This window comes from Chelonia mydas, chromosome 12 (assembly GCF_015237465.2).
Source record: "Chelonia mydas isolate rCheMyd1 chromosome 12, rCheMyd1.pri.v2, whole genome shotgun sequence".
Taxonomy (NCBI): domain Eukaryota; kingdom Metazoa; phylum Chordata; order Testudines; family Cheloniidae; genus Chelonia; species Chelonia mydas.
The window spans coordinates 13,045,300-13,061,684 of NC_051252.2; the positions used below are offsets into that span (position 1 = coordinate 13,045,300).

The 16,385-nt window shown below is 39.4% G+C and overlaps 1 protein-coding gene and 1 long non-coding RNA gene across 29 annotated transcripts in view; one reads left to right on the plus strand and one right to left on the minus strand.

The window, feature by feature from the left end:
* Nucleotides 1–16,385, minus strand: part of FTO (FTO alpha-ketoglutarate dependent dioxygenase) — a 322,346-nt gene that overhangs the window by 255,503 nt on the left and 50,458 nt on the right. For all 25 annotated transcript variants that reach the window (XR_005222328.2, XM_043526407.1, XM_037878283.2 and 22 more), the window contains one exon: nt 1,417–1,494. Coding sequence is in view for 23 of the 25 variants with exons in the window: in XM_043526407.1 (XP_043382342.1) it covers nt 1,417–1,494 (78 nt within the window). In the remaining 2 variants the exon portion in view is untranslated. The remainder of the gene's footprint in view (nt 1–1,416; nt 1,495–16,385) is intronic.
* LOC119563732 overlaps nt 1–16,385 on the plus strand; it is a 70,478-nt gene that overhangs the window by 40,906 nt on the left and 13,187 nt on the right. Inside the window, exons 2-3 of one of the 4 annotated variants that reach the window (XR_005222330.1) lie at nt 6,877–7,096; nt 9,965–10,511. This is a non-coding gene — a long non-coding RNA (uncharacterized LOC119563732). Of the gene's footprint in view, nt 1–212; nt 2,389–6,876; nt 7,097–8,815; nt 8,989–9,964; nt 10,512–16,385 lie in introns of those variants that run through there. The other 3 variants (XR_006285262.1, XR_005222329.1, XR_006285261.1) reach the window with 3 other exon arrangements.

Here is a 16,385-nt window from a genome sequence, read left to right on the forward strand (position 1 = left end):
TAGTGCTTTTTTTGTTGGTAGCAAGTTTGTCCACCATGTGTTTTACTACTATTTATTATTTGTATTACAGTAGAGGTTCCAATAGAATCTCTGTCCCATTGTGCTAGGCACTGTACAAATATGTAAAGACAGCAAAAGCCCCAAAGACCTCAAAACAGATGAGAAAAACAAAGGAGAGCAGAAAGGAAATATTAATCATCCCTTTTTTACAGATGGAGAGTAAGGCACAGAAAGATCAAGTGACTTGCCCAAGATCACACAGGAAGTCCGTAAAACTGAGCCAGGAGTTGAACCCAGATCACCCTTCTTCTCTGCAATGTGGAAAGCTGCCATCTTAAAATTCTTCTTGTCCATGAGCTCCTGCAAAAAAATACCCTTCCTTCCCGCTGCACAAGACCAAGGCTGTTTTTTTGCTACTATATGCATCTTTGAGCCACATGTCAATACAAGAAAGTTGACACGGCTGTAATGTAGGAACTTTTGCTATAGTTGTTCAGGCTAAGTAAGAGATTCCTTTTTATGTCTTTCATCTTACTGAATGTGTTCCAACCTCGTTTTACTGAACTTAAAATTCTTTCCACATGTTTTCAATTTGACCTGAGAAAGGTCCAAGATGCATGTAGCAGTATTCTTCTAGTTCTTTAATGCTATGCCTCTGTATACTAATTTGGTTTAGTTATGTGACTATTGGGCCTGTTTTAGCTTTCCTTAAATTTCATCTGAGGCATGCATTCTGGCTTTTGTAGTTCAGGTTCTATGCCAGGTCTTAACCATTGTGTATTGTTTGTGACTAGAATTATAAGCATAAACATACTCTAAATCTCACTTTTAAAGACTCTTCATCTTTGCCAAATCCAGTCTATAGAACATGGTCTCTAGATGGTTTAAATCATGAAGACCTCTGATAGAACAGTAACTCCCTGTGCTCTTTTTACTCTAGTCAAGCATGAGATATGGCAAATCAATGTCATACAATTCACTTGACCACAAATTGCAAGAAAACACAAAAATAGAAAGTTCTTTATATGTTATGTGAGCTTTTACTTTAAACAAAGATTAAAAAGGAGACTTTTAGAGCTACCATTTACAGGTGTGAACTAAAGATCGAAAGGTAAAATCTTGGTCCTGTTGAAGTCAATGGCAAAACTCCCATTGGCTTCAGAAGGATTTCACACCAAGGTTCCTGATTCTGTTCTGTCCTGAGTGCTGAAGGATTTCACTCCACTGAGTGCAGCTCTGCAAACACTACATACACCAAGACCTCACCTATGCCAGTCCTCAGAAAGGAATTAGAAGAAGTGACATTTTAGTCTTGTCAGCTCTAACAGTACACCAATAAATAAAGATTGGTTTGCTATTTGATAAGAATGCTCAATCAAGTTTACTACAAATAAGGTTAAAAATAAGATACAATACCAGCTGGTGGAATTCGGCATCTCTAGGTGTCAGATATGGAAGCCAACTCTCTCCAAGTTCTTCAAGAAGCTTTTGTTTCTGTTTTAAAAAAAAAAAAAAAGGTATGACATGAAATTAGTCAAAGAAGCAAACAGCAGTTAAATAATAAACTAGTTGCATTAGGAATTTAAAAAATGTAAAAAGTTAGTATTGTTTCACTAGCCAAAATTTAAGAAAACACATCTTAAACAAGGAGAAGTACATGCAACCTCATCTTAATTGAGGTTTGTCCACTTAATTGAATTTCCCCAATTTCAGTTTAGTAATTTCAGAGGATTAAGTACAGTACTTTTTGGTATCCTCAGTTCTTCCTTAGGAGAACCTCCCTTACACACTGAAAAAGTACACTCATCCTTCAGGATTCTGCAGAACTTTGCCTGATTTAAATGCTGGATCTTGTTTATTTCTTTGCTTTTCTTTGTTTTCTCCTTCAAATTCTAGGTGTAGTGGGTGTAAAGCCTAGTGTACCCCAGGGTGTGGTTTAATAACATACTCAAAACAAAATTCAGGATTGTTTAAGACTATGTGTGTCATATAGTGTCTGTTTATTCCAGCCAACCAGAAAAGAAAATGAAACTTCGTCCTCTTTACCTTGTCTCCAATCCAATCTTCCAACCTGACTTCAATGTGGACCAGGAAATATGCCTGCCCAAGGAAATAACAACTCCAATCTGAAGCTAATAGTCATCCACCACCTGACTGTAAAGAAGAGCTTCCCCTCCTTTTTCCATCTCATGTTTTTTCTTTTATCTTTCTTTTTTTCTGAGTGGCTGGGGCAATTAATTTGACAGAACTAACAGCTTTCTGAGTAAAATGAGAATGTTTTGGTTGTAATCCACTTAATAGTCCTATCTTTTAAGAAAACGATTAAGAAAAGCAGGTCTGTAACCCATAATTTTCCTTCACGTGTGTCTTAATAAAATAGATAGCTGATACTGTGTGTGTTTATTATGGAGTTAATACCATAGACCATGAAAGAGAGAGTTTGGCATTAGCCATAGAGTTTTTGAAGCAATAATTTTTACACCATGACAGGCCCATACACATTCTGCCACATCAATCAAATTCCATCTCTGCCTGAACCTGATATAAGAGGAGAATATTGAGAAAGTATAAGATTCTGCTCAACATTCCTGGTCAATATTTCCTTTGCCTCTCCTAGTGCATCTCATCTGTGTCTCTCTTTTACCTTGCAAGGACTGTATCTTGTGCAGTTCTGAGCATATCACTGGTCATTAACAAATAATTAATAAAAATGATGATACTAAACAGCAGTTAGATGCCACAAGAGGCTAAAAGTTAGCCATAGCATTTGAATACTTGAATACAAGGGGCTTCAAATCCTTAATATATTTCTTCTTTAAATATTTTCCACCATATAAAACACAACTATGAGAAATATTTAAGTTTTTTTGCATATTAAAAATGTTCATGTGATACAAGAAAAAAGCACGTGTATGAAATCAGAAATGTAATACATTTTATAACAATGTTAAAACCGAAACAAATCAACAAGCTCAAATCAAATTTAAAAAAATCAAAATTAGTTGTTATACTTTCTAATTCACCTCTGCCACTGCAAGGTTATTCCCTACACACCTACAGTTCTTTCTCTAGTCTTAATCTGGCTTTTACTATTTCCTGCTTAGAATATTTCACAGGCTACAAGGTTTCTTTGTCAAGAAGATTTACTTGATAGTCACTAAATTTCCCTTTTTATAATCACATCCCATTGCTCCTGGTTAATGTGTCCCATGTGCTATCCTAAACTGATCCTCCCCATCCTGGTGTTTGCATCCGAGAAGAATGAAAATATTACATAGACCAATCTCTGATCTTATAATGAAAACAGAGACAAAACAAGATAAACTATTAAGAACACAAATGCAATGCTAGGGTATAAAAGACAAAATACAAATTTTCACTATTATTGTCCTCAGGTTATAGCAAAAAGCAAATAAAATGTATGCTTCACTTGTGGAGGGGAACACTGAAGTATTATGGTTATCAGGTTGGTCAGTCAGTCAGTCTGAACCAAGAGCAGGTAGCACAGACGAATAACATCACCACTCACTGTGACTGACATTCGCTGATCCTAACTAGACTGACAAGAACAGCATTGACATTTACAAACTAGAAATGTACTCTGATCTCTCAGTCTATAGTTTTCTTTGGGGACACTTTATAAACTGACTATGAGTCATTGGTGAAACCAAGCAGAATGTAACTTTAGATTAAGTTGGCAGACATGTTAGTGTACTGCATATTCCCAAACATTCATTCTTTTATGTTACAAAAAACACCGTATGACTTTTATGTTAACATTATTTATTACATTGAAAACAGTAGGCTGCCTTTGCTGATTTTGAAACATACAATAAAAGTATATTAAACTAAACAAAAATCAAAACTCAAGGCTAGCAGACAGAGGAGGAGAAACACATCTGACAATTTTTTTTTGTCAAATGCCAAGCTCTTGGCAAAAGCACACAACATTACAATGCACTCTTGAGTGTGGGTAGTACTAGCTCACACTTGATTGTCAGATCTGGCTAAGTGCTGCTCCTCAGCTTGATGTATAGACAAATACACACAGCTGGGTGGTATAACACACTGCTCTTCTCATATACAAGAAGATGTCTCATAGATGTCAAATACATCAAGCTACTCACAAATTCCTCCAAAATATAAAAAAAAGAGAAAAATCAAAGACCCAGCTATACCAGCTGGCTGTAGACTAAGTACAAGGACTGTTACCTAAGTGGTGTATTTACAGCAACTTCAGCAGGTGCAGAAAAGGTGGAAAGATCTTTTAAAAATGTAACATTATCCATTACTTAGTAGCTTAAAGAGACCTTTTTTCTACATCTGATTCCTATATTTTAAAATTCTTTGTAATTAACAAGACCTTAGAAACAGAATATTGATATCTGGTTTCAAATAAAATCTCTGCGTGTTTCTTCCAATTGGCTTTTATACTGAGACTGTCTGTTGACATGTGGGGATTATGTCTTGCTTAGATGCATCATCATCAGTGCTACTACACTTGCACTGCTCTGGAAATCTACATACGCCTGCTCCTCTGTCTTCTGAAACAGGAGTGGATCTCTGTGTAAATACATTTCATGGATTGCTATGACTGTTAAGAGACATTATTTAGGTGTGGAGCTGAATACAGGATTGGAAGCCAGGAACACCTGCTTTCTAAACCCAACTCTAACATTTGTAATAAACTGGCATTATGCACACATGTGAGTGTTCTTAGTGACTGGCTCATAGTGAGTATAAGGAATGTGCTACCCTCAGTTAAGTGAGCTCTCTGTTAGCTTCAATGATAGAGGACCGTGTTTTTGTGCAACTTTCTCCATGCAATTTTTGTATGTCTATATCCCTTTACTAACAACGAATTAATGTACCAGTAGCTGTTGCTAAGATACAGTAAATTACATGATGAGATGTGGAATCTATCTCCGTAACTACATGTCTTATTTGTTGACAGCAGGAACAGTAACTGATGCAGAGAAATGCCTGTCTGTTACACAATCAGGAAGTCTAATGAAGGTGCAGCAGAAGTGCACTGCCTGAATTTACATTCTGAAATATTATATGCCTGGTTAACTGTTTACCAGTTAAGCAGTTCAAGGGTGAACACTTAGTGAGGTTCTCCAGCCAGGCAGCATGGCTGTACAAAAAGTATCTGCCTGATGTATCATCATGCAGGGCATCAATACCATTTCCAAATAGATTTCCTTTTCTCTTACTTGTAAAACGACACAACACATAAGGACCCTATTCAGTGTATGTGCTATGAAAACTAAGCACGCCTAGTTTTTCAAATGAAAATTCTCCACCTGTGCAAACACTATCATACAGGAAAGCCAGAAGATTTGAAAGTACCTCCAAGTTACAGACCAAGACCTTGGTATGAACATGTACTGTAGATCATATTTAGACATATGATGTTACAAGAATTTCTGAACCATAAAGTATCTTTAGAAATGAAAAAAGCACAAGTTAAATTTTGCAATGTAGCATATGATGTATGTATCATTCATTGAAGAGATGATATTTTTCTCACACAAATAGTCTCAATGACATCAAGGCAAGCAAGATTTGCCTTTTAATGGAGAATGTAAATTTGGATTAGGATGTTCTAAAATAATTAGGAGAAAAGAACCATGCCGCGTCATTAAGGCTCTTTCTTCTGTCACTCTCAAATGTAATTTTAAAGGTGCCTATCATCTTTGCACCTAAGTGCTGAGTACAACAGATATCTCCACTTTGGAATAAGTTAAATAACAGAAGTGAAATACTTGGCTATTACAAATAATTGACATTAAATTGTTACCATGCTCTTGTAGAAATCACAGCTATCAAATTTGTTGACAGTTACCAGAGGAAGATATACAACCACAGAAATGGGTGGGCACTGCTTGAAACAGGATTAATGTGACCAAACTGAGTGACCCAAACTAACTCCAAAGAGTGATCAGTTTACAAAAAAAAAACTACCAAAATCTGGTGCGTGAGTTAAAGATAGCCCTGGGCATTCTCCTGCCATGCATTTCTCACATATGCAGGATGTTGCTAGAGGAAAAAAGATCAGCTTCACTACACCAAGTAATCTCTCTGGACATGAAGCAAGACCACATACACATGTAATAAGTCAGCCAGACACTTCCAAAACATAGTCTACAAATAACTATTCCTTCTAAATGTTAAGAACTATTGATTTATAGTGATGTACCAACCTTTGACCTTAATGAGTCACACAGCCAAAATCCCATGTAACATTTTGAAAATATAGGAGATAAAGTTTAAACAAACTAAGGGCTTGTCTACACTTACTGGAGGATCAATGCTGTGATGATTGATGCATCAGCGGTAAATTTAGTGAAGACCCGTTGACGTCGCATAGTGTGGACCCCGTGGTATGTAGATCTAAGCTATGTCGATTTGAGTTACACTATTCACGTAACTCATTGCATAGCTTAAATCTTTTCCCTTTAGTGTAGACAAGGCCTAAGATGCTGAGGCCTTGTCTACCCTATGCATGAAAGTCGATCTAAGTTATGCAATTTGAGTTACGTTAATACCGCAGAGTCTACACTACGCAATGTTGACTGGAAACGCTCTCCCGTCAACTCCCCTTACTTTTCTCGATCCAGTGGAGTACAGTAGTCAATGGGAGAGCAATCGGCAGTCAATTCAGCGGGTCTTCACCGCAGCGTCGATCCACCAGTAAGTGTAGACAAGCCCTATAAAAGCATGAGTGAGAAAGTGGATTGTCCTTCCACCAATACCCTCCTCACTGTTCTCTGAGCAGGATCTGCAGAGCAACGTACCCCTGGACTGAGAGGTCACTCTCATCATATGAATCATTCAGAAAAGCATTTGGATTTTTCTCTCTTTGATGTGCAGGTGACCTTTGAGAGAAATGGAGGCCTGAGATGAGTAAAGGGGCACTATTGGTCTTAAATTGGAGAATACACCAGTGCTACTACATCCAACACTGCAAGTAAAGGAGGAGACAGAAGACTGATTGAATGCAACAAAAAAGTCCCTGTTGATCCTGATCAGAAAACTGCAAAGGAATAAGGGCAAAGGGAGTAAGAAAAGACATCCACGCATCTGTACATAGGTGAGTAAAGCCAATGATGCCTGTCTGCTTGGCAGTTGTCATCCTCTCTCAGGTGCACTAGTTTAAGACTAGATAAAGGAAGGTGATTTACTTACCGCAGGCTGGCTGGGAGCACTGACAGTAGCAGAAGGCTCCTGCAAACATTGACTATGCAAACTGAGATATTGCAGGTGAGGAGGTGACAATGGACCCACTGAACAAGTACCAATCAAGCAGGCAGCTTATTCTTGGTCCTCTACTGAGAGCAAAGGGCTGTTTGCCTGGGTGAACTGTAGCAGAAGCTGCTGTCTACAGAAAGTTATGCTCATCCTTCAGAAAAGGGAATTCTCAGGACTTTAAAAAAAAAAAAATCCGCACTCTGAAATCCCCACATCAAACCCTTTCCTTCAGTCCAAGCACACACCTGCCTATTCTCAACATATGATTGGAAGCATGCAGAATAAAGCAAAGATCTGTCATATCTCAGAAGAAAAAAGCATTTAGGCAGATGTTACAAAAATAATGAAGTGACCCAAGTACCATATTAATCCTATTGTCACATATTCTTAACCGTTCATCATCCTGTTCTCTGTTATTTTCACATAAAATCTTGCATAAATCTTTGATGGTTTTTTTCATATATGCTGTATGGGAATAGGAGCCTACTACATAATTAAACTATGAATAATTATAGAGTAAAACATGGTGGTGTATGGATACCAACCCATGAACATAAGCTATTTATTTTCTGTACAGGTGATTAAAAGGTATTTTGAAATTGCATAAAGGGCCAGACCATGGCCCATCCTGCATGTCAACACAAGGCAGCAAGAGGGGATGTAAGACTAGATTGTTGCCACTTCTGCACAGGGAGAATGGATGCTCAATAAAGCCTCTATGTCCCCACCTTTGCACAAGTGGGTGGAAAGTGGCAAGAGAGGATGGAGTCTTGACTCCATACCCCAACATTCCTAGCAGTATAATTATGGCAGTGCTTTGGGGAGCAGACACTGCGACAAGCACAGATCTGTTGCAATGTACCACCTCCTCAGAGCATAGCGTGTAGGTGATATTGTGATTCCCCAAGTCACAATCTCACTCCTGGGTTGCTCCAGAAGCAGCGAAACAAATGCACTGCCTCTTACCAGGGGCAGAATCACAAACTGACAGCTTAGTCCAACATTTATTTAATAAATATTTTGAAAGAAGCATTCCAGTTAGTTTAATTTATCTAACAACAGAGTCTTGGAAAGTTAAAGTCCCATTTTGTTATGAAGGTTTCTTGACATAGGTACTGATTATTATAATGAGCTTTGATTGTAATGTCATTAGTTCATGTTTAATGTTATTGAGGCATGTGTATTTTAAGTCCTTTTAGTTTACTCTTTCAAATCTGTAACTATTGAAAATGTGCTTGTTCTGACTTGTCTGATAGAAAGTAAATAATACTAATTGCAAAGTAACAATTCTGCATATTCAGATTCATCCATGCTTGTAAATTAATTTAATTTTCTAAATCACAACCTAACTCATGTTATAATGACCTTCAGTCCGTAATCTAACTGCTGCCTAAATTTTATTTGGATTATTCATTTTTTTAAATGAAGAGATGAGATACTCCTAAACATATTCCCCCAAGATGTCATGACCTTAAAATAGGGAAAGACAGAGATAAGAGAGATGAGAATTTAATCCAGACAGAGTTTCTCACCTGACTGCCTGAATCTCCCTTTTCCTTAGGCACATGGGAACAGGCAAGTGTTGGACTGCAGCAGAAAGCGCAAATGGGGGAAAACAACAACTATTGGCATGTTCCCCATTTTGAGAGCCCACAGAAATCCCTTGGTGTGAATTCCATGCATTCTGATGTCATAATGAAGCAGTTAGAGGGGCAGTGAGACATGGCTGTATTAACTGCTATCTGTGTGTTTTACTAGAGTTGCCAGTCATCTGGTTTTCTACTGGAATGCCCAGTCAAAAAGGGACCATGGTGGCTCCGGTCAGCACTGCTGACAGGGCCGTTAAAAGTCTGGTTGGCGGCGCAGCAGGGCTACAGCAGGCTCCCTTCCTGCCCTGGCTCCATGTGGCTCCCAGAAGTGGCCAGCATGTCCGGCTCCTAAGTGCAGCGGCGGCCACGGGGGCTCCATGTGCTGCCCCCGCCCCAAGCGCTGGCTCCGCAGCTCCCACTGGCTCGGAACTGTGGCCAATGGGAGCTGTGGGGGTAGTGCCTGCAGGCGAGGGCAGCACGTGGAGCCTTCCTGGCTATCCCTGCACCTAGGCGCCAGTTGACATGTCATCACTTCCAGGAGCCACCTCAAATAAGCGTCACCTGGAGCCTGCACCCTGGAACCCCTCCTGCGCACCAACTGCCTGCCCCAGCCCTGAGCTTCCTTCTATACTCCAAACCCCTCTGCCCCAGCCCGGAGCCCGCTCCTACACCCCAAACCACTCATCCCTGGCCCCACCCCAGAGCCCATACCCTCTGCCCCAGCCTGGTGAAAATGAGCAAGTGAGCGAGGGAGGGGAGAGCAAGCGACAGAGAGAATGGGGAAGAAGTGAGCAGGGCCTTGGGGAAGGGGTGGGGCAGGGGGCGTTCGGTTTTCTGCAATCAATCAGAATGTTGGTAACCCAAGGTTTTACACTCCTCTGGGAAGAGAAGAATGAATTAGGCCCCAGTTCAGCAAAACACTTAAGTACATCCTTAAATTTCATTGACTTTAATGATGCCTTACTGAGGAGAGGGAATGGGGGGGAAAGAGAACCTACAGAAGCAAAACTCCCATGGAAGATACTACCAGAGAGAGGTGGGGGCCTGTCATCAGCATGAAAGGAAAGTCCATCCCCAGAGATGGCATTGCTTAGTCAGCCTTGTGTTTTGTCTTCCCATAGGTCCTTGGAAATTGTGAGGGATGTAGGCTGTGTCCGTGTCCCCACCCTGAGAATGCAAACGCCTCTCCCCTGGAGAGGAAGACGGCCCCAACTCCATGAAGCAAACTCCTCTGAGTTTTCAAATGTGTCTCTCCCACACTCACCTTTGGTGCTTCCCACAGGAGGAGCCATTAGTCCCTTTTAAAGCTGCAGTTGAATATGAATGTTCCCTCAGATATATATAAAACCAGAATGTTACCTAAACAGTCTCACTGCTCAAATGTTGTCAGGTTGGATGGATTTATAAAATGAAGATAGGATAGTTATATGGGAAGTACTTAAAACTTTTTCATACACTGCCAAGCCCCTCCCTAGAAAGGCTCCCTCACTTTACAAGGTCTTTCTCAAATTTGACCCAAAAATGTCTTACATTTTAAAAAAAATAACATTTTAAAAACCTGAAACATAAGGCCTAAAACCCCAAGATGTTTTGTACTGATATGTCATTTGCCCCCATTACCTACAACTGTTCTTATTACTTGCAGTTAACAGTCTAGTTGGGGGGAGAGGAAAGAGGGGAAAAGGGAGGACTTAACAGTACTATACACTTGCAAAGCTGGAAATCTTTAAGTTGAAGATGGAGTCCATTATAGATGTTGTCCACTAATTATACACAAAATATAATATATGAGGTTATAAAACTACTTCTGGTTTCACAGTTTGATATATCATTTGTAAAATTCAATCCAACCTCAAACTTGGCATAAAAGTTCTCAGATCTTGACCTTTGAAATTTGTTTTTATATTTTAATTGGATTTAAAGTTATAGTTGTCAATAAAAAGATCTTATTAGTTTAAGAAGTTTGTTTTTACTCATGTAATATAAAATAAAGGTCTGATCTGCATAGAATATAGCCTGCACATTCAAAATCTTTGCAAAGGCCATGTTTACGTTAGATGCACTCCAGCTATCCTTTTGTGCTAATACACTCTCTTTACTCACGTGTGATCAACATTGGACCCAGTAATTATGGACATTGTGTTAGCTGAAAAGCTTTCAGCTTCTGCTGTGATTACTCTCAACAGATGGCTTACAGAAATCTGGCAAGTCTTAGCAATGCAAAACAATTAGTCTTAAGAATGATCCATACAGTAGATATCTGAGCACATGGATTCCTTTAATCACTTATGCTGAAGACAGGAGCTGGATTCTAAAAAGTCAGAAGTCTTCAAAAAACCTCTTTCCTCATTAAGATCTTCTGAACTCCTATTTGTTTTGTTCCCCGTATACATCACCCACGTGGCTTCATTTTTTAATTGCCTTGACCAACTCTTTTTGCGGGGTCCTCTTTCCTTTCCCATTTTCTACAGAAATCCCACTTGGCTCTGTGCTTGGCCTTCTCTCCTCCCTTTACAACTTCAGTATGGGTGTCATCTTCTTAAACAGCTTCATCTACCATCTGTATGTTTACCTTCCCACCCCTAAGCAACTTCTCTTCAAATAATCCCAAATCTTGGCATGCACCTCAAACATTTCCTCTTGGATGTGGATGTCTCACGGTCAATTTAGATATAACATGGACAGTCCTGAACTTCTAATCTTTCCTCCAAAGGCCTTCCTCATTCTCTGTATCTGGAGACAAAACAATCCTCCTCTGTCATTCAGGCCTGCAATCTGGAGAGCGGGAGCTGTTTGACTCCTTCCATTCCTCCCACCTTTCATATGCAGGATGCCTCCAAATCTGGCTGCTTTTTCCAAAGTAACATTTCTAAAATCCAAACTATTCTTTGTGCCCACACAGCAGGTCCACTAGCCCTTCTCATTAAATGTTTATTGTTACTGTAGGTGTACAAATAAAAATGTTTTGCAATTAATGGGTCTTATTTGCTTCTCACATCAATTTCAAACCATTGTAACTCTACTGCAGGGTTCAGAGTAGCAGCCGTGTTAGCCTGTATTCGCAAAAAGAAAAGGAGTACTTGTATTTTCCACTGCATGCATCCGATGAAGTGAGCTATAGCTAACCAAAGCTTATGCTCAAATAAATTGGTTAGTCTCTAAGGTGCCAAAAGTACTCCTTTTCTTTCTACTGCAGGGGTGGCCAACCTGAGCCTGAGAAGGAGTCACAATTTACCAACGTACATTGCCAAAGAGCCACAGTAATACGTCAGCAGCCCCCCATCAGCTCCTCCCCCCCACCGCTCCCAGCGCCTCCTGCCCACTGGCGGCCCCGCCGATCAGCGCCTCCCTCTCTTTCCCCGACCTCTCAATCAACGGTTTCGTGGCATGAAGGAGACTCTGGGTGGGATGGGGAGGAGCGAGGGCACAGCAGGTTATGAGGAGGCGGTGGGAAGGGATGGAGTGGGCAGGGCATGTGGCAGAGCCAGGGGTTAAGCAGTGAGCACCCCCTGGCCTGTTGGAAAGTTGGAACCTGTAGCTCCAGCCCCGGAGTCTGTCCCTATACAAGGCGCCGCATACTAACTTCTGAAGAGCCACATGTGGCTCCGGAGCCACAGGTTGGCCACCCCTGCTCTACTGCATTCAACTGAGTCAATTTCTGACTTACACTGTTGTGACAAGAGAAAATCAGGCCCACTGCATATAGCATTTTTCATCCATGGATCTGAAGAAAATGTAATGAATTTTGTCTCATTATCCTTATAAGGCACAGTAGGTTAAATATAGATTTTCATAGATGAGTACAGAGAGGTCTAGCAACTTACTCAAGTTCACACAATTAGTGATATAACGGAGAAAAGTGAATCTTCAAAAAGTGCAGGCAAAAATGTTATTTGCCTTTCACTCCTCCTTTGGGGGCCTGATTCAAACCCCACTGAAGTTAATGCAAAGACTACCAATAGATCAGACCTTAGACAAACACATTCTTGGATCACAGTCTCTCTTGGGTTCATGGCTTAAAATCCCATGTAACCTCATAGACTGTACAATACAGTACAGTCACTGTTCCATTTGGGACAAGTTCAGTGTTAACTTGAAAGAAGCAGGTATGATTTTCTTTTTATATTTACAGGATACTGACAAATTGAATTTAAAAAAAAAAATCTCAGTTTCTGATAAACAGCATTTTAAAAAATAAATCCTGAAACTAGATTTTAAAATGCCTGAAAAACCAAAACAAAATAGCTTTTTTTGCTCCCCTGAATATGAGTCTTTTAGCACAGGAAAAAACTGACTGTAACTGTGAAACTGACTATACCCAAAATACTATCAAATCGCACAAAATAAGCAAACTAAAAATAAGTTTTCTTCTCCTATCTTCGTTTTATAATATTAGATGTAATTTGCAATTATAGTAGTTACAAAGACTTCAGGTAGAAGCGTGATTTTCAAGGTGACAGTGATTCTTTAACCTGGTTAGTTGGTGTTACCTATTAAAACTTAATAGTAACTGAGATCATTCAAATGGTTCACTGAATCCAGTTCAGTCAGAAATGAATCTTTAACAATAAAAAATGCATTCTAGAAATGTACTGTTGCTGTTTGTACTTTTCTATACAGTGCATTATCACAAAGAAAATTTCAGATAATTTCTTCTCTTTTCCATTTTGATTCAAATGCAGTTATATTTTCAATTTTCTTTCATTATAATCAGATTAACCAACAGTTACACTATCTGTGCTACCATTCTTCCTATAATCTAATCTGTCAAAAAATACTGGCAGATATAACACCACAAATTGCACTGTACTTAGGGCAGTACAGCTCACCTTCCCTCCCACTATCATATGTCAAACAGGCTTTATAGGTTCTTAAGGCCAAGAACCACATGACTCCATCTAGACTAATATGAATCAAAATTCATGATCTAGAGTTATCTAAAAAATACTTAATGGTTCATAACTTGACTTCCCAAATTGCACTCCATTTCCAAATATTTTTTGGTTTATGTAATCATCGTTCATTTTACTGTCCCATTAAACAAACTAGTTAGATTACGGAGTATATAGGACCTTATTAACTGATTGGGTCATAGAGGGAGGGAAAAAAAGTAATATACAGACTATAGGATTGCAAACAAAAATCTCTGTTCTAATACCAGTATTTATAACTGAGCAGCTGTCTAAAGACTGATATTCTTTCCTGCTAAGGTACTGTTTGGCTTTGCTTACTGAGTCCAAGCTCTCTACCCCTTCTCATAAATCAGCAGGCCCACATTCTGGTGTTCTCTCTCTCTCTCTCACACACACACACACACACACACACACACACACACACACAAAGCCCAGTCATGCATATGCACAACATACTTGACTGATGTAACTGAACTCAGAGTTAATTTATGCATTGAAACAGCTTAGCTATGTGTGAAAAATGTCTGCTATCAGTATCCCTTCTCAGTGGCCTGACTTGATATGTTAAGGGTCCTCTAATTGTTGTTTTAACCTAAGGGAACATTGTTCTTTTGCCAGTAGCTGTTAATGAAAAGGGACTGGCAATCTTCTTGCCCAGTTGAGTGTTAGATTTGTCACACATGATTTAGCACTTTAAGTAATTATAATAGGAAGTTGAAATGATAAATCATTCAAACATGGCCTCTTTTTGCTGATAGAATGCCCCTGAGCCCCACCCCAGCAGACCCTATCAATAAACTGTTGGCATCACTGCAAGCACCTTGACAGCATCATCCATTTTTTGGTCCCTTTACCATTCGGCATCCACCTTCAGCAGGTACAGACTGGTTACTGGATCAGCTCTACACTGGTGGAAAGCAAGCAAACTTCTTGCTTTGGGAAAATTAATTACCTACCTTTATACAGATTCCAACATCTATTAATCGTTCTTCAGACTCGTATGTGTGCGTGTGAGAGAGCGCACACACGTTCATTCAGGGTGAGAGGGCTTTTATATTTTTAGACGAACATGGCTTTTGTGAATTGTGAAGGATCTGAAAAGAGCAAAGACTAAGGACTATTTTTGCTTGGCTTTCTTCCCACTGTTTCATTGAAAGACAGTCAAACAGATGCTGAGAAACTAAATACAATATATACCACTTAACTGGGCAGAGCGTTATCAGGATATCTCCCAGGGAAATAAATTAGCTTAATGACAGTAAATGGAAATGGTTTCTACTTAATCCAGATAATTGTAGCAAAAATTCCTCTTAAACAGCCAATGCCAAAGAGCTAAGTAGTGTTTGACCAAGTGTTAAATATAGGTGTGAAATGCTAAACACCAGTCTTAACACAGAACATGTCAAGCAATAGTTTAAAAAAAAAAACAGATCAAATAAAGATAAAATACCGTAATTATAATTCTTCCTCTTGTATTTTCATTCCACAAAGAGTTCTACTCCATTTTAAGTGGGAAACAAGATGGTGTTGTGGTTAAGACGAAAGGTAGATAGTTAGGGGATCAGAGTTCTATTCCTGTCGCTGTCATACACTGGCTTTAGGCAAGTCACTTAACTCCTCTATGCCTCTGTTTTTCCTCATCTGTAAAATGCTGAGAGTGGGTGGGAGATATTTCCCTAACAAGACACTGTGAAGACAACAGTGTTTGTAAAACACTTTGAGATCATTGGACTGAAGGTGCTAGAAATGGACAAAACATTATTATAATATAATATTATTTAGTCTCTTCAACTGATCAAGCAGTTCACTTTTTTTTTTTAATGGCTTCTTCTCTTCGAGCAAGGTTATTTCTTAAAGTGTACACACATCTCCAGTGGATGTTATGATTTGCACCCACACAGGAATAGGTGCAAATTCCATATGCATGTAAGCATGTTGGCACAGGCAAAAGCATACTTGCACTTTTTGAAAAACCTAGTCTTCAGCAGGAGAGCTGCCTAAGCTAAAAGCCAGGGTGTGCACGAGGTGCTCAATTAAGTGAATATATTAAAATTTTAATACAGATTTAGGCTTGCTAAAGGCTTAACACTTAACAACGGATGCTTTTTGGCATCACAATCTGTGATGGTCTCACATTCTTATACAACAGCCACCATCTTGGCTGACACACCAGAACTAAAACCATGTGTTGCTATAGCAAAGAGCCAGAGTCTCTAGATGGTGTTATAACAGACTCCTCTTCTTTGCAGATCAGACACAGAGGGGAATTTGGAACACAGACTCACTGATGGGTTATGCTAATACAAAATTTCTCTGATGAATTCCCATTCCATTGATAAATTTGTGCATAACAACACAGTGAGATTAATGTTAAAGTTTGGAGATGGTTAACTAAAAGTGCACTTGGCCTCAATTCTGAGCTGGTATTTGTACGTTCTCTTCTAAGAAAATGAAGGGCAAACCTTTGAGGAAAACCAAGAAGAATCTCAAAGAAGCCAAAAATTAGGTTTTCATCCTAGAATGCAAATTCTTCAGAGCAGGAACCAACTCTGCCGATGTGTTTTTACATTGCCTCACAAAATGGGGCCTTGATCCTGATAACTGACCTCTGGATACTACTGCAATACAA